At 45.3% G+C, this 21,290-nt stretch overlaps 2 protein-coding genes across 6 annotated transcripts in view; both read left to right on the top strand.

Annotated features, from left to right (window-relative positions):
* The first annotated feature begins 1,056 nt into the window (after window positions 1-1,056).
* On the top strand, window positions 1,057-13,425 carry RNPS1 (RNA binding protein with serine rich domain 1). 3 transcript variants are annotated; one of them, XM_044433558.1, is made up of 8 exons: window positions 1,070-1,146; window positions 5,042-5,232; window positions 5,510-5,665; window positions 6,322-6,513; window positions 8,968-9,070; window positions 9,748-9,901; window positions 10,664-10,805; window positions 12,198-13,425. In XM_044433558.1, exons 2-8 carry the CDS (start codon window positions 5,162-5,164, stop codon window positions 12,301-12,303), a joined length of 924 nt encoding a protein of 307 aa, XP_044289493.1. In that variant the 5' UTR covers window positions 1,070-1,146; window positions 5,042-5,161; the 3' UTR covers window positions 12,304-13,425. The 3 variants fall into 3 exon arrangements, with proteins under 3 accessions (XP_044289494.1, XP_044289493.1, XP_044289492.1); XM_044433557.1 differs by lacking the exon at window positions 1,070-1,146 and adding an exon at window positions 1,331-2,632; XM_044433559.1 differs by lacking the exon at window positions 5,042-5,232 and having other exon boundaries at window positions 1,057-1,146.
* Window positions 13,426-15,429: 2,004 nt separating this feature from the next.
* TELO2 (telomere maintenance 2) overlaps window positions 15,430-21,290 on the top strand; it is a 35,430-nt gene continuing 29,569 nt past the window's right edge. For 2 of the 3 annotated variants that reach the window (XR_006415018.1, XR_006415017.1), the window contains exons 1-4: window positions 15,430-15,537; window positions 16,848-17,194; window positions 17,898-18,175; window positions 19,590-19,658. Coding sequence is in view for 1 of the 3 variants with exons in the window: in XM_044433128.1 (XP_044289063.1) it covers window positions 16,863-17,194; window positions 17,898-18,175; window positions 19,590-19,658 (679 nt within the window). In the remaining 2 variants the exon portion in view is untranslated. Of the gene's footprint in view, window positions 15,542-16,847; window positions 17,195-17,897; window positions 18,176-19,589; window positions 19,659-21,290 lie in introns of all 3 variants that reach the window. The other variant, XM_044433128.1, reaches the window with a different exon arrangement.

Below are 21,290 nucleotides of genomic sequence, written 5' to 3'. Positions count from 1 at the left end.
CCGACGCGGCTGAGCAGCTGTTCGCAGGGCTCCTGCCCGCTTTGTTTGATTGGGGACAGCCAAACGCTGCAAAGGATGCCGGGGAAGAGGATTTGTGGACTCTCGGGAGGGAGGAGTCCAGATGTGTGTCCAGATGCGTGTCCCTTCCAGGGGAGGGGGGTGTGTCCAGTGGAGCGGCTGTGTAACCCCCGCAGTGCCAGAGGCTTACCTTGGAGTGTGACCTTGGCTGGAACTGGATGAGGCCAGGGCAGGCGCGGCTGGGACTGAAGCTGCAGCTGCTTGACGGGGGAAAGGTTAGGATTCCTATACTAGGCGCACAACAGCGAGCAATGCCAAAGAGGAGTGCGATAATTTCGGATATTGAGCCAGGGAGGCCGGACTGAACTCAGGGGTGCCATTGAGGCAGGATTTGGGGGTGCAAGTCCAGGCCCCCATGTAGCAAGGGGACCCCAAATGCCACAGAACTAGCATAAGTGAAATGAGTGAGGGGGCACATAAGACCATGTGCTCACAGGGTGACTATAAGGTATCTTTCAATCTCACTTCCCTCTCGGGACAGTTGTTTTATTGCATTGGCAAGCAATGCCTTCATAAAATTGTACAGAACTTTTGGATTTGCATTTCCTAATCTGGCTCCCTAAATATTATTATTACCAGCAAGTCCCACCTTCCATCCTTTTGCAAAAAACCTAAGGCGGCTTGCAAAGTTTTTTTTCTCTTTATTTTATTCATGCAACAACAACCCTGTGAGGTAGGTTAGGCTGGAAGTCAGTGATTGGTCCCAAGTCACCCAGTGAGTTTCATGGCTAAGTGGGAACCCAGATCTTCCTGAACCCAGTCCAGCATTACGGTCAGAACCATTAGAAGTATACGGGCTCTCTCAGAGATCTTAAGTACATCTCAGAGTTTCCGAGTTTTAACAGCAAACAAACAAAAAAAGAGAAAGCCCCGCTCTGCCCCTTTAAAAGGAAACCATAACCACGGAGATGGAGGAGCCAGTGGCTAGACGCGCCCCTCCGCCGCCTGGCATGTCGTGACGCAATCCGCGTGCGCGAGCGGCAACTAGTGACTTTGCCGCTCTCTGGGGAAACGGTACCGTACGTCAGAGCGAGCGCGACGGGCGAGCGGCGGTCGGGTTCTGAGGATGTAAGTAGCGGGAAAAGGGCGGTAATCCGCCGCCATCCGGCCCTGGCCGGGTCGCGGGGAGCCATGGGCGCGCCTGAGGGCGTCGAGAGAAGGTTCCTGGAGCCGCTGAGGGGCTTCTGCGGAGGTCCGCCCCCGCGGTGGAGCGTGAGCCTGGCCCGGGATGGGGACGGCCTTGACCGGGTTTGGGGGTGGGGGACGGGTGGAGTATGATTGACGCGTTGCTTGGGTTCGCTCCGCCCCTTTCCGCTCCCGTCTGCCTTTGAGTTGGGGGCTGAAAGTTCATAGAGGGCAGAGGACGCCGCCGTATATCAAGGCGGACCCTTAGTCCATTCAAACTAGTTCTGTCGACATTGACTGGCAACGGTGCCCTCCAAGCATGTGCTCCTCCTCCAAGTTACGGCCGCCACTTACTTAATCACAGTTATACGCAGCCATTTTTCCTCTTGCAAAGAATTCCAGGCAGCTTACATGGGCCTCCTCTCCATTCTAACCTCACATCAGCCTTGTGGAGTAGGCTCAGGGCCTGACCTGGTGAGGGTGATGAGTCACGGTGAGCACTCTGACCACTGGGCCACACTCGCCATCTTACCATGGCAGCTTGGATGTGAAGAGGGGGTTTGCTTCTCCCCTCACTCCTCTTTGTGTTTTCCCTTAGTTCTTGGTGTCACTGTGGAGATGATTTGAAGCATTTCTTAGTTGTGCTCTCCGATCCTTTATGTAATATAGTTTATCTTATGAAATATGGGTTGTTAGTGGCTTTATAAAATAAATATATATTTTATTCCACCTTTCTCCCAGAAACAAAGGGTGGAGTTTATAGTTTTGCTCTCACTTATCTTTCATCCTCTGAACAACCCTGTGAGGTAGACTAGGTGGAGAATTAGCGGCTAGCCCAAAGCCGTTCAGTGAGCTTTATGGCTGAGCTGGATTTTGACCCTGTGACTCCATTGTCCTTGATAGATACTAACCACTGCACCAAACTGGTTCATTATATGCAAGAATGCTTGGTTTCAAGGGTGGGGTTTCTTAATTGGATTCTCAGATCTGTTTTATATTACATGCTTATGCTGTTTCTGCTACTTGTACAGTTTTTACTAATACAAGTTAGGGGCTGTGTAGCACACAGAAAGAGTTCTCTGTTTAGGATATTATACTCCAGGATCATACAAAGAGCCCTGCTGGATCTGATCAAGGCACCATTTAGGTACAGTATCCTCACTCTAGCAGTGGCCAATCAAGTAGCTCATGAAATCCATCAGCTGTGATCCAGAACAGGGCTAGGAAACTTCAGATAGGTTGGGGTGCTGCATTGCCTCCTTCAGAAGCTGCTGCTCATTGCTGGTGCCAGTAATCTCACATCCTCTTCCTCTGCAGAATCCGGCATTCCCTCGCCTTCCAAATAATGGTGGGGAGCATGATTCTGTTGGGAATCTGGAAGTGAGGTGGTAATAGGAAACCTAGTGGGCGTCTCAAAACCCTATGGAAGGTTTGTATGGGCTGCATGTTGTCCACCTTTTGTGATGGTATTTGCTTTTCAAAGAGTTACTGTCTGATTCTCTGTCCTGGCCATGGGTCAACACAAGTTACAGATTCCTCCATGAAGTTGTTTAATTTCCTTTGAAAGTCATTAAGGGCACAATCCTGTGTAGGTTTAGGCAGTGGAAAAGCCTACGACACCTGGCATTTCCCAAAGGGAAAAAAATATTTCTTATTCTATATAGGATTGTGCCCGAAAGATGCAAAGTTATGTATGATTAGACATAAAAATAGGTCTAAAACTCCCAACATTCATTTTATCATATGCCTAGCAGGGAAATATATATTGGCCCACATGGAATCAGATGTACAGGTAGCCGTCCTTCCAGGGATGTGATCACACTGGTGAAAATCAACTTACAAAGGCCAGTTGCCCTGATAGCTTCTAAGTAATATTGAAAAGCATGCACAAGTTTGTTTTTTATTCTGTTTGTTTCAAACAGTTGCTTTGTTGTGTTTTTAAAAGCCTGGGATGTGACTGTTACTACTTCTTAACCTGTGGCCATGTTTTCACAAATAGTTATTGAATAGCTTCCACACTTTTGGACTGCTAAGTGGGATAATAAGCTTACAGGGATATGAATCTAAATGATACCTTAACTCCTACATTGTTTGTTGTGGAAATTGTTGGAGCAAGTCTGGCCATTTCCACATCCTGAGCTGTTCTGGTTCACTACAGAATACAAAGCTTCATTCAGAACATGTGTTGAAAGGCAATCTGGGATCTCCTAATCTGGTAGAACTGCATTACACATGTCTGTTTTTAAAATGTGTGTGACACCAAAGTAAGAGATGTGTTCCTGAATTGCCAGTACAAAATTACCTAACATTATTTATGTTAACTTGGGCAGAGCATCACGTTGGGAAAAAGTAAGCTTATGGGAATAGACTGTTGCTATAATAGTAAAACAGTGTTGCATTTTATTTCTTTTAAACTGTTTAGACAATTGCAATGTTAAGTTAGAAACAACTGTAGAAGAATGATATGTGGTGCAGCTTGCTTATGAACTGTCATGCCCAATATTGTTACACATTTGAAGAAAAACCATCTTTGTTTCCACAGTTCACACAATAAAGCAAAGAGATATCTGAACTTGCATCTGTCATCACAACCCAGGTTGCGCTTCACAGAGTAAACGGCCTATTGCTTCAAAGAAACAAAATATTAGTCTTAGCATACATGTCAAAAGAGCCCCAGTGCCTTTTGAGTTACATGGTCCTAACAGTGGACAGAGCCTTGAAGTACAAGGATTGTGACCTTGGCCTTCCAAAGGTTTCCTCCATTTTCCAGAGGTTGCCCTGAATTTGGATTCCTGGGGTGATGCTTGTGTACAATTAGAAATATGCACGAACCTATCAGTAACCTATATGCTTCTGTTTGTGTATATGTGTGTTAAAGTAATCATTTTTAAAGTATGTCACCCTAACTCTATACTGAAGGACAGAACTGAAATCTTGAAAATAAAGTCATAGCTACTCTCAAATTTTGGAGAAACCTTTTATCACATGAATTAACCAGTTCAGTGCAGCAACTGGAGGGTCATTTATACCCTGCGGACAGGGTTTGGGCTTCGTTTCTCTGTGCATTCCACAGGCATCATATGAAATTAATAGCCTTGGAATAAACCTGGTGCTTTGGCTAGAATTGGTATTCAATGAACTATAGAACTCTGCTGAACCAAGAGAAATTGGTATATTAGAGAAACTGCATTAAGAATTTTAAAACGCAGCTGTGGAAAGAAAACATTGAAGATTTATTATATGGGGAAACAATTTTGTTTATTCTTTTCCCTCTCCCTTTATTAAACAAATGGTACACATTTTTAAAAGAAGCAGTCTCACTGTTGGATGCCAGGTGTCTGAATCTTCGGTTGGAAATCCTGGTCTGCTTTACTACTTTGATTGCAACCTTTTTCCTCCTTGTGAAAGGTGGTAAGAATTGCAAATGTTCCCTTAGCACACAGTGTGTAGATCAGGGGTCTCAAACTCAACTTACCTGGGGGCTGCTGGAAGTAGAGTCTGGGTGAGGCTGGGCCGCATCAAGTATTCCACCACCGCAGTGGTGGTGGGCCGCTCATCTGGAGGCCGGCCCGGGCGCCCCCGGCGCTTTGAAGGCCGCAGGGCCCCTCCCCCGTGCCCCACCCGGCCCAGCAATTGGCCCACGGGCCACGAGTTTGAGACCCCTGGTGTAGATTGTCCAGCAGGTACAATTTTCAGCCGGGAACTGCTTGTAATGGCTGCGCAGTGATGCGCTAACGACAACGCTTTGCATGTGTGTGCCTTTTCTTTTCTTGTGAAGCAGATTTCTTTCTTCTGCCTATATGTTAATTGTCTCTCAACCCTTTTATCTTGTCACTAGGCTGCTCTTTGGAGTTTATTGCACTCACTTAGGGATCGTTTCTCAGAATCAAGGAGTTAGAAGTAAACTTTCAGATAAGTGAGGCCCCCACTGTGCTGCTTTTGGACTCGGAAGGGGAAAATGGAGCTGTCAGGAATGAAAAAGAAGAGTTTGCTAGGCATCAAAGAAAATAATAAAAAGTCCAGCACTAGGTAATCATTGTCTGAATGTTCGAGGCCTAACCCCCCTTGGGGATCTGTGTAGCCTGCTAGGGCTTTCCCAGGGAGCATGAGGAACTAGGCATGCATCTTTCCCCCCTTGCATAACTGCTGTCTCTGTCACTCCACTGGCTTTCCTTCATGAAGCTGCTCCATAGTGTAAATGCTGGGAATTTGTGCATAGCATCCTGACCTTGTCACACTGTTTTTTTCTTGCTTTGTCTGTTACTGAAAATGGGACATTCAGTATCCAAACCTCTGTTCGTTAAAGGGCTCCCTCTCCTACCAAGCGCAAGGATCGGACTGAAGAAAAATCCAAGGATCGATCCAAGGACAAGCCCACCACAAAGGAGTCGAGCGAAAAGGACCGTGGGCGTGATAAAACTCGCAAAAGGCGCAGTGCCTCCAGTGGCAGCAGTAGCACTAGGTAAACTTAGCAACTCGTCCGGAGCTCCAGGGTTGGTTAAAGGATGGGAAGAGGGTTGGGTCCTCCAAGGACTGTTGGCTAAGTTAAAAATTGAGGTTTCATTCTCAGTGACATCATACTTTTACATCTCAGATGCTGGAAGTGCAATAGCTGAGTTGTTGGGGAGGTGGCTATATCTGCCGTGCTCTGTCCTGTAAGATTCCCGGGACTGCAGGGCTGTGGAAGAGTGTCAGAAAGATGCACCTTGATACGATCCAGCATGTTGGTTATTATGTAAAGAGGTTGATGGCAGCAATAATGCAACCACCATTTGGTTCCAGACCCGTTTTCTAGACTGAGGTCTTGGGAGTTGCAACAGACAGCTCACAAATGATCCACTCGGCACTTACTGAAAGAACTTCCTCTCTGAACTCAGGTAGTGGAGGTGACTGGTTACGGGTTAGAGTGTACGTTGTTCTCAATTTTCACGAGCTCTCTGGTTATCAGGTGAAAATTACTGTATTAAAATAGTTTTACCATAATGGTAATGTTTATTAATTGACCGGTGCTTGATTGCTTTGTGCTCCTTTGGTGGAAAAGAGGCAAATCCTTATTTCAAATAATTAAACGGCTGTTCCTATCTGGACTGCATGACCGGTTTGGCCCTCATCTGTCAGGTCTCGGTCCAGCTCCACATCCAGCTCTGGTTCAAGCTCCAGCACAGGCTCCAGCAGTGGCTCCAGTTCCTCCTCCGCATCAAGTCGTTCTGGAAGCTCTAGCACTTCTCGCAGCTCCAGCTCCAGCAGCTCCTCAGGTTCTCCAAGCCCTTCCCGACGCAGGCATGACAACAGGAGGCGTTCCCGTTCAAAGTGAGTTTGGGTTCCCTGCAGGAATGAGATCTGTGAAGTGTTACCAATATTTGCCGTGAATGATAGGACCGTTTGCACATACCTCCGTGACTTTAACTTTCTGAGGAGTCCATTGGTGGAATTATTGGAGATTTTATGGTTTGGCTCCTTTATCGCCACTACCCTTGCTGAACTCTTTCTGTAAGTCACTCCAAGGAGAAGTAGTAAGGTGTTTCCTTCACAGAAAGCTACCTTGTATGTCCAGTCAGACATCATCTTTTATCTGTGAAAACTGCCAACAGCTCCCTAGGCTTTTCCAGCCCCACCTGGAAGTGTCAAGGCTTCAGCTTGAGACTTTCAGCACATGTTCTGCTACTGACTCACAGTCTTTTCCCCAAGTCCTCTTTGTCTGAGCAGAAATAATATTTGGAGAAATCTGTGCTATTTATAAAAAGTCTGATAATACCCAGACATCAGAATAATTTACTGAAAACTTCTTTGTTCTCTAATGTGCATAGGGCAGGTAATATTACTGTAGTTTTCTAGATATCTAATAGATTTTACTTGAGCATACCACTCAGAATGATCGTAGAATAGAAGAGTTCGAAGGGGCCAGGAAGGCCATTGAGTCGAGCCCCCTGCTGTTGCAGGACACCATATTATATCATACCGTTCAGATGGCTGTCCAGTTTCTTCTTGAATGTCTCCAGTGTGGGAGAGCCCACCACCTCTTTAGGCAGCTGGTTTCACTGTTGTATTGCTCTGACAGTGAGGAAGCTTTTCCTGATGTGCAGCCTGAATCTGGGTTGCTGCAGCTTGAATTGATTATTCCATGTCCTACATTCTGGCATTAGCAAGAAGAGATCTTGACCTTCCTCTTTGTGTCAGCCTTTAAAGTATGTATGTATGTATTTGGAATATTTCTAACCCGTCCGATCACTGTGCATCTCTGGACAACTTACAAAATAAGTACTTATAGAGAGAGATCATGTCTTCTCAAGGCTGAACATGCCCAGTTCCCTCAGTCTCTCCTCAGAGGGCAGAGTTTCCAAACCCTGGATCATTTTTGTTGCCCTCCACTGGACCCTTTCTAATTTACCTGCATCTTTCTTAAATCTTGGTGCCCAGAACTGAACATGGTATTCCAGGTTTGGTCTGACTAGTGAGGAGTATAGAGGAACTACTACTTCTCATGATTTGGAAGTAATACTTCTGTCAATGCATCCCAAAATAGCATTTGCCCATTTTGGTGGCTGCATCACATTGTTGGCTCATCTTTAGCCTATTGTCCACAATTACTCCAAGATCTTTTTCTTTTTCAGCCACGTATTCCCTGTCTTGTATCGATGCATTTGGTTCCTTTTTCCTATGTGGAGCACTTTGCACTTGTCCTTATTAAATCTCATTCTGTTGCTTTGAGCCCAGTGTTCAAGTTTATCAAGATCACCCTGGATCTCCATTCTGTCTTCTGGAGTGTTTGCTGTTCCACCCAGTTTTGTATCATCTGAAAATCTGATTATCTTTCCTTGTACTTCCTCATCTAAATCATTAATAAAGATGATGAAGAGCACTGGGCCCAGGACTGAACCCTGAGGCACCCCACTAGTTACCTCCATCCAGTTTGAGAACATGCCATTGATGAGCACTCTTTGTGTCCGATGAAGCAGCCCGTTTTGGATCCACCTAATAGTTTTTCCAATTAGTCCAGTTTTTGCTAATTTGCTTATCAGAATGTTGTGTGACACTACGTCCAAAGCTTTGCTAAAGTCTAGGTAGATTATATCCACAGTCTTCCCTTTGTCCATTTGGGAGGTTACCCCAAATGGTCGATGATGGTTTCTGAAGTACTCTGCAACATGGTGGAAGGAATTTTAGTTTAGAAAGACGAACTTGAGTTCTGAAGCAGATTTGAACATAAGGTAGGCAACTTGATCTATTCATATCCTTCTGTGAGACCTTTTCCTTACTTTTCTGATCTGAAATGAGGTATGTTCATTAACAAGGTCAGTTTAGGGGGAGATGCTGCTGGTATGAGTGGATATCAAACAACAAAGACAAGACACTTTACGATGGAATTGAAAATCGCCAAGCTTGGGGAAAGTGGGCTTGTGTTCTCCATTCCTCAAATTGTCAGTATAGATTATGATGCCAGACTCTCTGAATACAGGGCTCTGGTCCAGAGTTGCCCAACAGACATACTAAGTGGTGAAACTTTCTAGCATGTTATAAACCAGATTCCCAGACTGAGAGGCTAGCTCAGATATGTCAGTGGGTGATTAATTTGCTCCATGTGCTCTCAGGGTTTTCCTTAAAGCAAAATAATGTCCAGACATGATGTGGGTTCTGTGTTCAGCGATTCTTAAAGTTGTAATGACTAGTATAGAATATTAAATAATCAGGATCCCTGTCATTTTATGAAAATGACATAATTATTTTTGTTGCAGATTAATAGCCATGTTCAACTCTTCCCACTAGGTCTAAGCCACCCAAGCGAGAAGAAAAGGAACGGAAGAGGAGGAGTCCATCCCCCAAGCCCACCAAAGTGCATGTTGGGAGATTAACCAGAAATGTGACCAAGGTAATAACTTGTCATGCAGGTCCTCTCAGAAAGAAGCCAAAAAGATCTTGGGAGTTGGGAATTTCATTACATATTTAATACAAATGTTGGATATCTATGCTCAAATCATTTGTAAAAGAAATAAGAGCTTGCTGTACTCATCGTAGATGCTGGTGTAATCCATTGCTTGTTCAGATGGAGAAAAGCCTTACAGGTCTCTGCATTTTCCTAGCCTGCTGTGCTGCCAGGGAAATGCTCAGTGGAGTACAATCCCAGGGAAAACAGGAAGCTGCCTGGTCAGTCAAGTTCACATATTCCACTATTACGTACTTGTACCGTCAGTGATTCTCCAGGCCCTTGAGCAGAGCTCTTTCATTGATCCTACGACCTGACTATTCTAATGGGACAATCACAGTATTGAACCTGGGAAATTCTGCACTGAAACTCAAAGTACTGGTCTATACCAATACTTGTATTTCTGTACTTATTTTCCTATAACCAGCTAGCACATCTGAATAAAGTTTGGAAAATCTAGGAAGAAAAACTGGCGAAAGCATCTGCCTGTGAATCCATCTGATCCAAATCCTGCTAAAGGGGTGCATCTTGTATAATTGCTTTCACACCGTTCCGCACTCCAGTGTCAAGACGGACGGAAATAGAAATTGCCATCCTAATTGAGGGGGATTCTTTTTCTGCAGGATCACATCATGGAAATATTTTCCACATACGGAAAGATCAAAATGATTGATATGCCAGTCGACAGGCTCAACCCACACCTCTCCAAAGGTTATGCATATGTAGAATTTGAGAATCCAGATGATGCTGAGAAGGCCCTAAAGCACATGGACGGAGGTATGCGCCAGACACTGGATGGGCCCGAATGCTGTGCCACGTGAGGACGCGTGCTGTATTGTGAAGGCTGTTACCTGACCCGACGATGGGGATTCTTCTGCCCTTCAGACTCTGTATTTGTATCAAGTGTGTGACTGCTTGCTTTCTGAAGCAAGAATCTGTGTTCATTTATGAAAAATGAAACAGAAAATGAAAAATTACAGCCTACTCCAAGCAAAGTTGGCTATAAGGAACCATCTGTATGTCTGGAGAGTGCAGTGCTAAACTTAGCCTCTGTGTTTAGCTGCTCGCTCAGATTCAGATGGCCCACTGTTTTCAGCATTTGCACTTGAGAATCCAGTCTGGTTGTGTTGCACATGTCCCACCCGTGAATGTTCTTTGCTGGCATAGCCTTCTCCCAACCTGACACCTTCCAGAAGTGTTTGACTGCAGTCCCAGCACATGTGGAAATGCCAGACTAGGAAAGGCAGAACTGCAAAATTGTTTTAAAATGATTTGAGAATTTGGCATGGCCTGTATCACTTTTTTTTAACTCAGCCAGACTGACTTCTTTTTCCTAGTTGGTGCTCTTCTCACTTTAGCTGAACAATCCAACTATTTTAGATCTCCAGTCTCTGGTGTGTTGCCACCCTCTGAATCTCAGAAAAACACTACACTGAGTGGGCTTTCCGGTATCCAGATAAGTAGCTGACACTGTATCTAGAAATATTGTCGATCCGGAAATACATTGAGTTCATACCCTGTGTCTGTGATCTTCAACAGGGCAGATCGATGGTCAGGAGATCACGGCCACCGCTGTCTTGGCTCCCCGGCCTAGGCTGCTTCCCAGGCGCTTTACCCCTCCTAGGAGGATGCTGCCACCTCCACCCATGTGGCGCCGTTCACCACCTCGCATGAGGAGAAGGTAGGCTGCCTGAGCAGGGCTGCAGAGGAGGGCTGGAACCATTCACTTTTTGTCTTAGGCCTTCTATGGTATGTCCCTGTGCCTCTCACCCTCAAAATCGGCTCTTTGCGAAAATGCTTTGAGGTGCTTCCGGGAGCACCTCATTGAGCAACAATTCTTGAACAAAACATCAGTCACAAAAAGCAGATTCCTGCAATCATCTTGCCCTTATTTGCTTTTTCCAAACTTTAAAATGGGCGGATTGAATGCGCACTCTCGTGTGTATGGACGCTCTCTCTCTATTGGACTTTCTCCCCCCCCCCCCGCCCCTCCAACCAAATAGTGTCTTCGGAACAAACTTAGGTTGACCTATTTCTCCGTCATGCTATCCCAGCTACCTTCTTTGGGGAAACATGTCCTTTTTTAGGAACCTGGTAAAATGCATTCAGAGGTAGATAACCAGGGCAAAGAAGGTCCCCAGCCTCCCCAGAAGTGTCCGTCCCTGCTCCAAAATTTCCATTTGCTTATGTATAACTGTTTTTTGAGCACTTTGTTCATTAACACTTCGTGACTTACATTGTGCATTGGGAGTTAAAAGCCTGCTCCTTTGTTAATTTCTCGAGCAGTGCTTTTGATCTTAAAGTTCTGCAGTGCAGTTCTCTAGCTCTGTGTTAAACATATTTGTGATCACGGGAATGGTGGCCTGCTCTCAGACTGCAGTAGGTGTGGGGACTGGAGAAAGATATTTGATTGTGCTCATGTAGTTAAGGTACTTGCACATTTGAAAAGTGTTGTGGCTGTTGGAGTTTTGGCAGGTAAGAGTTGAACATCTCAAAACAAAAAAGTCTGTCAATTTCATTTGAGCCACCCCAAGAAAATTGCAGCAAGTTTCTTGCTGTGTCCTGCACGGCAACTGGTGGTGGTCCAAGTCAGGACCGCCAAAGGTTGTTAGAGGGTTGGAACCAGAGTTTGCTGCCTAGTCATTTTAGGATACACGTGTGTCCACACGCATGCCTACACAACTACATGAATGATGCTAGCCAGGACCTTGAAAAAAAATTTAAGGTAATTGGGCTGATGTGTTTACTTGGGAAGAACAGCTACAGGGCCTGTCTGGAGGCACCTCCCTGATCTTTCCCAAAAGCAGAAACACTCCAGGGGACATTCTGTTTTTAGCAATACATTTGTGTTGCTTCTTTCTGAATACTTGTATGCTTCACACAGGTGTTTGTGTATGTGTGTACACCATATGGCTGTAGCCATGGAGTTGTCTAATGGAAATGGCTCTTATTTATTTAAAATAAATAAAAATGCTCTAGAATATGAAATCTACTTTTGGCAAAGTAGGATATTAAAAATGATGGGTGCGCGTCTTACGAAGCTCTGCTCTTCCTCTTAACCCTTTGCTCACAGGTCCAGGTCTCCCAGGCGCAGATCCCCAGTTCGCAGGCGATCGAGATCAAGATCACCGGGCCGGAGACGACACCGTAGCCGCTCCAGTTCCAATTCTTCCCGATAAAATGCAGGACTTGGCAGCTTCTTGGATTTTTTTTTAACTTAAAGTGCATCCAGTCAAAAATTGTACCTTTTTTTAAAAAAATAAAGGAATGTGAATAGAGCAAAGGATAAGCCGAAAACTAGCTAAGCATCTTGGCCCCAATGGGGTGGGGGGTGAACTTCTTTGCATTGGATTTAAGTGCTTTTTAATTGTATCTTTGTTTTTGAGGTTCCTGATGAGATTATACTTTAGAAATTAGCACTGGCATCATGAGTCCTGTGAGCTCTGTTACTGTCAGGATACACCAAAAATAGAGAATGTTCCTTCATTTTCTACACTTCCCCAGCAAATTTAGCTACAAGGTATTTGTTTCATTCCCCCCCCCCCCCGCTTTCCTTGCATATGGAGATGTTGGGTATTACATCCTTTGGTATTTCATTCTTCTGCCAGGACACACAAAATGTTAGGCATCCCATATTGCCTGAGATTGTTCTCTGAAACAAACCCAAGAACTTGGAAAGAACCCTAGTGCTCTTGTGACTCCTTCCTTTGCCAACATGGCTTTGTACATGGTTCACTCAGTCTTTTCGTCCTGGGACTGATATAAATGTGTTTGCTTTATAGAAGATGGGAAACACATTGGCAGAGATTTCCCTCACACTGTCTAGGGTTAATTTTGAGACCAATTCAGGTAACCAAGGTTCAGTTTGCAAAAGGCAAGCATTTTGAGGCCTACTGTACAGTTGTTACTATAAAGTTTGATTTTTGTATGACTTTGTAGCATCTTGTAGTCATGTTGTGTTTGTACTTGTGTAGAGTAACAAGACCGAATAAACCAATATGGTCACAAGTAAATGCGCATTGAGGCTTTGTCACTGAAAAGTTTGATGACTGTTTAAAATTTTACCAGTTATGTCTGAACAGTTGGTTGAGTTGCTGAACAGAGCCAAGGGTATAGCATTTGCTGTTCAGATAATTAATACATTCCTACATGTTAAGAGCTTGTTCTGTCTTCATCAGGGATGCTTTGGTATCTGTTTGTATATATCTGAAATGGAGTAAGGAACTGCTGTAGCCATGTCGCTAGAAAGGATTGTTTCACTGTTTGGGCAATAAATTCTTGAACTGTAAACGTGACATTAATCAACAGGTGCAGGTCCATTTATATGTGTTTGCCTGATTTTGCTGTGTGGGTAGACCAAGACTAAATGTGTGAACTTGCTATTGGAAAGTGTGGTGGGTCATGTGTTGGAGTGGGAACACGGGCAATCTGAATTCTAGTCCTCACTTGGTCATGAAGCTCACTCTGACTTTGAGCAAGTCACAGACTCAGGTCAACCCATCTCACAAGGTTCTTGTGAGGTTAAAATGGAGCAGTGTAAGTCACTTTGGGATCCTCACAAAAGAGAGATAAATGTGGGGTATTAATGCAGAATGACGAAGATGGTGGTGAAGCTATGAAAGTACCGTTGGCATGATTCAGTCATATGAGTGGTTCACACTGCAGTCATCGAAGCTTGAACATGCATGTATGACAGACCACTGTGAAATAAGACAAGGTTTCCACTGCTGTTGTGTAAGAACCATTTGGATGATTAATCCCTTAAGCTACAATCCTAGGCAGGTTTAGAGAGAAGCAGCCTGCTCTTGTGGAATCGTAAGACTCGCCCCACCTGAACCTGTGTAGAATCATGTGCTTAAGACTCTTCTATTTATTTTTTTAGTAAAATGCTGCCTGGAATTACTCAGACAACTTTTAATACTAAAGATTAATGTTCGTTGAACTATGAATGACAAGTAGCAGAGCTTTCCCTTTCTCCTCTGTGAGTGTAGGCATGCGCACATGTACGCATTCCCAGAACACTTCTAAAATTGCCTGCTGCAATGTATTCATACAGAATTTAAAATGTAGTATGCCCTTCAATATTATTTAATTCACATGTAGATTAACAGCCATCCAAGACCATTTCTTAAGTGTACGGGAGTGACATTTTTAATATAGTCAAATGTGAGGTGCAGTCTGCCCCCAAGTCACAATATTCGATTCTCCATGCTTATTTCACATGTTGCAGTCTTCAGAGAGGTCGAGTGGTGTAGTGGTTGCAGTGTTGAAGTAGGATTCTGGAGTTCTGAGTTTTGATTTACTTTCAGGCCTTAATCACCGAGTGATCTTGGGCCAGTCACTAACCCAACAGGGTCGAGTGTGGAGAGGGCAGAGGAACCATCTATCTGCCAGAAGTGGGAAACCTCTGTGGTCTGCCAGATAATGTACTACCCTGTTTCCCTGAAAATAAGACGTACCCCCAAAATAAGCCCCAGTTAAGATCGTCAGCCAGATGGACACATTTAGTATGTCTATTGCAACACAATTCGGGGTTTGGAGAGTTATGGCGATGTTCCAGAAGAATATGGCATGACTGTATTTGAATAAATGTAGATTTTTGTACATGAATAAATGTATATTGTACATAAAAATAAGATACCACCTGAAAATAAGCCCTAGTGCATCTTTTAGAGCAAAAATTAATATAAGACCCGGTCTTATTTTCGGGGAAACACAGTACAATTCCCTCATCCCTTACAATTGCCCACGCTTCTTCAGGCCGATGGGAGTTGGAGTCCAGCAACACAGTGGGGCTAGTGGCACAGGCTCCCCACCTCTGAGACTGGAGAACCGGTGGGGTGCAACGGCCTGACTGCACTGGGGCCTCTTTTGGTGCTGTCTCTTTAAGGCAGAGGCGGGGGAGCGAGGCTCAGGCGCGCGACAAAGAAGAGTCGCAAAAGTTGAGCACGTTCGGCGGATTCGTCTGAAAATTTGGACGAATCATCATCATCATCATGATCATGATCATCATCATCATCTCCTCTCTACGCGGCCTCCTCTACTCCGGACAAATAACATTTCGTTCCAGAGAAGTCATTCGACGAATTGACAAACGGGAGCGGCGAATCGGCGAACGAGGTAAAATTACCCGGAAGTGGAGGAGGCTGACCATAGAGATTAAATCAGAAACCTAGCGCGACACAATTCCCATAACTTCTTATCGAAAGCGAAAGCCGCCATTGGTCGGACTTGATGCTCCAGCGTTACCGTAGAGAGCGAGAGGAAGCATATAGAGCGTCACTCACCTAACAACTTCCGGTCGCCTGTTCGCGGTTGGTACCGTTGCAGGATTTCTCTTTCTTAGCTGATGAGCCGTAATTCTGTCCGTAGGAGCAGCAGTGAGATCCCTTCAAGCTGGCTTCATTTCCATGGTCGGTGAGATCCCCGCTTTCCCATTTCTTTTATGTATTTATTACATTTTGCATCCCGCCGTTTTCCTGCAAGGAACAAATTGACTTATATTACCCTTCTCCTTTCCGTTTTATCCTCACAACAACCCTATCAGGTAGTTAAAGCGGAGAGTCAGGAACTGGTCTAAAGTCCCCCAGTGAGCTTTATGGCCGAGTGGAGACTAGGAAACCTCGAGTCCCAGTCGAATGCTCTAACCATTAGGCAACATTGGCTCTCAGTTTGAGGTCGTTCCAACATTAGCTTTTTGGTTGGTAAAATGCCTTACATTTTCCTTTTCTTACAGTTCTGAAAGGGACTATGAGGAGTTTTGTGGGTGTCACCCTATAAAGTATATTTCTTCTAACCTAATTTGATCCTAACTATGAGGGACGGCAGGAAGGAGGGTGGGAAGGAATCCACAAGAGAGAGAATGTCTGTCTGACCCGAGGTCATTCAGGCTGGACCTCATGACTGAATTGGGATTTAAGCCCTGGTTTCCACTGCCCAAATCCTCATGCTTTTTGGCTTTCTTTTCTGTGTTTCGGCCTTTAGCAAACCAGTGCCCCATAGTTATACTGGTTACTTGTTTCCTTGTCATCAACACCCACTGCCCCCATGTTATCCCACTGTGACCTTATGTATGAGGTACATTAGGCTGACAGCTTAGCAATAAAGGGGGCAATCCTCTCCATACTTAAACTGAAAACAGCTTTCTGGGGAAATGCTGGGAGTTGTAGGGTTTCCCCCCTCTAAGCATGCATAAGATTAATCAGGGTTTTATGTTTAAATGGAGATTTGAACTTCCGGCTTTATAGACTGGGGCCAACACTGTCTGCTACAGCAGTAAACATTCAGACTTTTCAGATTCAACCCATCCCTTTTTACCTCAAATCTGTGGCATGGGACTCAGTCTGTTTCATCATTTTGTTCATGTCCATCTTCCTTTAGACTCTCTTTCCACCTAGGATTATATCCAGGCTCTGTCTTCCATGAGGGAAAATGACCTTGTGCAAGAGGGAGGATCTTCATGTCAACTGGGGAATCCTGGAAATTGTAGGACTTTATTTTTCCTAAACCTGCACATAATTCTTCTCTAAATTGTGTTCGTGTTGCAGCAAGAAATTGCTTTCTTTTCTCTGCTCTATAGTACACTGCAGACTGTACTGACTTGCCTGCCTAAATCTGTAGAACTGAGTTTCTATTCTTGCACACTTCAGGGAACAATAAAGACCAGCTATACCTTCTCCAATTTCTGTATTATTACTTAATTCTCTTGCTTCTTGTTGTTCAGATTTCACCAAGGGAAATGGAAGCTGACTTGCTTCAAGTTCGTCATACAGTACAAGAAGCAGTTGACGTTCTATCTTCTTCCAGAGATGGTGTCCAGATCTCTAAGACTTTGTGGGGAATTAGGAGGTACCTTGGTGGAACTGAAAATCCACCCTCCATAAAAGAGAAAGAAGAATTTGCCCACTATCATTTCACAACCTTTCTGCAATGCCTTATCAGAAACCTGAATCCTGAATGGTGGGAACAATTCCCGTCTGACAAGGAGAAGGAATTGTGGGATAGCTTTTTCTTGGAAGGACCAGCAGACCAATCTTTTATAGTTCTATTGGATTCCATAATTTCTACAGAGTGAGTATAACTTCCATGCTGTGCCTTCATGTTCTAGAATTATGCCCTCCCTCCTCTTGTCTTATCAGCTGAGATGCAACAGGTTGTTGTGATGACTTGTAAAGTAAACGGAATTGCATTAATACTGGAGCATAGGTCTGTTGACAGTCTTTAATTAGAGACTTGGCCTCTCTGATCAGAGGCAGCATATTCCTAACTAGAAACTGGGGAGTAATAGCAACAGAAGATGTCAACTGAGATCATGCCTTTCATAGAAAATCCTTGTGTCATCTGGTCAGCAGCCACTGATAAAATGGCGTATTGGATGGACAGTTGATCCAGCAAGGCACAGGTGTTTTTGGGATGCTCTTAGTGACTGTGTTTGGGCAGCGTGTGGTGGTTACTTGGTGAGGAATATCCTTAAAAGGAGAAAGAAAGGAAAATATGTGGGTGGGACTTGTATCAGATTAACAGAGGAGGTCTATGGGAATCGCTGTGGTAAAAACAATTTGCTGAAAGTTTGTGAGCTTTCTGCACATTTTCAAGCCTTCATTCGCAACCAAAAATCCTAGAAATGTGCTTTTAATCTAAAACCTAGTTGAGGTTGACCAGAAGTCTACAAAGTCCACATTATGTGGAATTTAGCCAAGTGATGATGGAGGCCCTGTCACATTGCCTCTTCTTTATGAATCAAAATAACGGCTGGAACAACTTCTCTGTGCAGGCCCAGTTTTCGTCTGGATAAAGTCATCGGTGTGCTTGAACAGTTCCTGCAGAAAGCTGGGCTGTCGGCTCTGATGTGGGAGGTCTGCAGGCAACAGACACGCCTGGGCTCTCCAGTGCTTCAGGAAGCAATTCTCAGCAAGGTTGTGTCTCTGCCTGACCACCTGGGCAACAAGCTCCAGAGAGAAAACCGGACCATCTTCTTTCCTCAGAACTACTTTCCATTGCTGGGGGCAGAAATCATCCGGGTGCTGGAAAGGATCTGCAACTCACTGAGAGGTGAGCTTACCCAGGTTCTGATGCTGCACTGGCAGGCTGCAATTCAGGGAGGTGAAGCGGAGCTGGGCTGGTATTTCCACCATGAGCTTCTCTGTGAAAGTTGGAGAGATGGAGTGGGTAGGAAAGGGATAAATGGCGCCCCCCAGAATGACAGAACCGTACAATTCAAGCAGTGGATTCAAGCAGTGTTGTTCAATACGTGCCATGAAATTGTGGGTTGTTGAAATACAGGTTATTGTGTTGTCTGAACTCATCTGAGCTAACATGACTCAACAGATAAACCAAGGCTTCTTTGTGGTTTATTAGCATAGTGAGTTCAGACTGCTCAGTGACTTGCCTATGGACAGATCCTTTTGCTCAGCCCTTAGGTGTGGGTTACCATGCTGTCAGAACCCGGGGGGAGGGGGGAGGGGGAGGGGGAGGGTGCGGCTGCTGGCCTGCTTGCAGGAGTGTTGCTGCCGCAAGAAACAGGTTAAAAAGCAGAGAGCGGATAAGCCTGCTTCTGCTCTTCAAGGAGAGCTCTCCAGCCCTCCAGAAGCTTTCTCTCAGTGCCAGCATATAGGCAGCAGGGGTCTGCAGCTTGGACGCCAGGACCAGATGGAGGTGGGTGGAATGCTTAGCAGAACGCAGGAGACAAAGGCAAAGTCCAGGTACAAGCTCAGCTTCAATGCTGGCAGAGGCAAAGGTGAGGTCAGGGAAGACAAGGGTCAGGTGCCTGGCTAGGCAGGGCCAGGCCGGAGGCAAGGCTGGAGTCAGGAGCAGGCAGGAGTCAAGGCGCAGCTCCAGGCACGGCACGCCCGGGTGCAGGGTAGGAGCAGAGTGCAGCCACCCCAGAGGCCTGTGATCCTGTGGGGAGGCTAGGTAGGGCTGACCCCTCTTCCAGTCCTCCTGTGGCTCCTGGTAGGGTCTTGTTGTTACGGTGGCCCTAATCCAAGAAGCACCCACTGCCCTGATACCAGTCCTGCGACTACTTGCAGAATAAGCCAAGCTGCGCCCCACCAGAGGGAGCCCTGCTGCACTGCGGATCCTGCCGGCTTGCACTCTTTTCCCGCTCCTTCAAGACTCACGCAAGGGGTGTCTTCCTCACCTTCCTAGGCCCACTCGTCGCCCACAGCAGTGGGAAGGCCTGGAAACCAAGCTCAGCCCGTGCAGCTTTGATGAGGATCAGCATCTCTGCCATCTTTCATTGCGTGGATTGCGTAATGAAGCAGATTTTGCCACCCCTGTGAAGCACCCCTTCATTTCTAATTTTACTGCACTAACATGCCAGCTAATAAATTCCGACAGTCCAGAAGGACTCCAGCCTCTGTGTGTGCTCTGTGCTCACTTTGCAGTTGATGGACCTTCAGTGGAACAAATCCGAGATGGGCGCTCTCCGGCTGATTAACGGACTCTGGCGTTTCCTTTCTTGCAGGTGGCCTGGATTGCTCCATTGCCTTTGTGTCTCAGGTGCTGGGGAAAGCATGCATGCACGGAAGGCAGAGTAAGTGAAAAGTAACAGTGTACGTAAAATGTGTGTCATGCTTCACGCTTCAGAATTGCATCCTCCCAGTTTTGTCCCTGCAGTGGACTCAAACTGGAGCTGTTGGTGATCATCAGACATAAATCTGATCCCCAGAGCTCAGACATATGGGTATTGCAGTAGGAAATGAAGAAGGCAAGAAGACACAGCACAGCTTTTTCTGAGCCAAATTGTTGCAGCTGTTTGGCCGCAGCATCCTAAACCTCTGGCAGTTTTGCTTGTTTGCTGCCCTGCAATCTGAGATCCTTTCAGTCCGGGATGGAGCTCAGAGACCTTACAAGTGAGGGGCACGTGCTCTTGCATTGATGCCCCTGCCATTTAAAAGGCGGAGAATCCAGCATCCCCTCAACTTACCTTATGGCAGGGTCTGAGCTAAGTTTATAAAAAAAATCATGCCCCACCACTGAAGCTTTACTAAGGTAAAGTGCTAAGTAATCACTACTGAAAAAAATCTAAGAAGCCCTCCATTTCTAGGGTTACAACTCTATAAAGATTTCAATTTCAGGGGAGGCTGGATCTGAAAAATTGGACACTTTAATGGTAACAATGACAGACACTGTAGGATAGTGGTTAGAGTGCTGGACTGGAACTCATTTCCAGGTTCTAGTCCCTCCTCTCCCATGCAGCTGAGCTCACTGGGTGACTTGGGTGAGTCATTGAGTCTCAGCTTAGTCTACCTCACAGGGTTGTTGTGAGGAGAAAACAGGAGGATTATATACGCTGTCTTGGGTTCCTGGCATTCAAGCAGGCAGTAAACAAATATATGAGGTTTTAAAAATAGTGTGACAGATAATTTTGGTTTACGAGTATCAGCCACTCGAGGAGAGGATTTTAACGGTACTTCTCTGAGAATTTTTTGTTTCCCCAGATGATTTAACTGCCCCTTGAGCTGCATTTCCTTCCTTCTCTCTGCCTGGCCTCCATGTTCCCTTAGCATGAGAAATTAGCAGAATTAGAGGAATATTTAACGTATTGACAGATGCTGTTTCTACTGATGATATTTTAATAAGATATGTATGCATGTCTTGTGAAACATTAAAATTCAGTAATAAACCCACACTGGAAAAATTGCAATGTGAAATTGCAACATTTCTTGTCGGTAGCAATGTGAATCAAACTCCGTAATCCCATATCAGTAATCAGTCCTAGTTAGGACCAGTAAAAGGTAATAATCAGACAGTCTTAAAAACAGAAGCTTAAATTGTGCAATTTTAATGTCACCCTTTCAGAGGCCTGAGAAAATAAACAGATGCTTCCCTGGTGTCAGAATGACCATAAAGAAGGTGCTGGGAAACACGTCTGTGGAGGGCGTTGCATAGCCAGTCGGCCACTGGGGAGACCTCCTCCTCTCTGGTGGCCATCCCCCTTGCTTCTTTTGACAGAGGCCCTAAAGAAGTCTCTGAAGACGTTCTCACGGTTTGGATGGGCACGTGTCACAGGAGGCGATCCTTCCGAAACCATCGTCCTCACCCCTTTGCGGGTTTCAAGGTCCAAGCCAGCAGTTTTAATTGTACCCTGAAAGCATCTGAGTATCAGCTCAGCCCAGTGCCTGTTGTCAGCCTTGTGGCCGTTTTGGAGTGGCCGAGGTGTTTG

Source organism: Varanus komodoensis, unplaced genomic scaffold (assembly GCF_004798865.1).
Source record: "Varanus komodoensis strain SLA01 unplaced genomic scaffold, ASM479886v1 scaffold26, whole genome shotgun sequence".
Taxonomy (NCBI): Eukaryota; Metazoa; Chordata; class Lepidosauria; order Squamata; family Varanidae; genus Varanus; species Varanus komodoensis.
The sequence above is the reverse complement of the archived record's forward strand: the minus strand, read 5'-3'. Positions and strand labels throughout refer to the sequence as shown.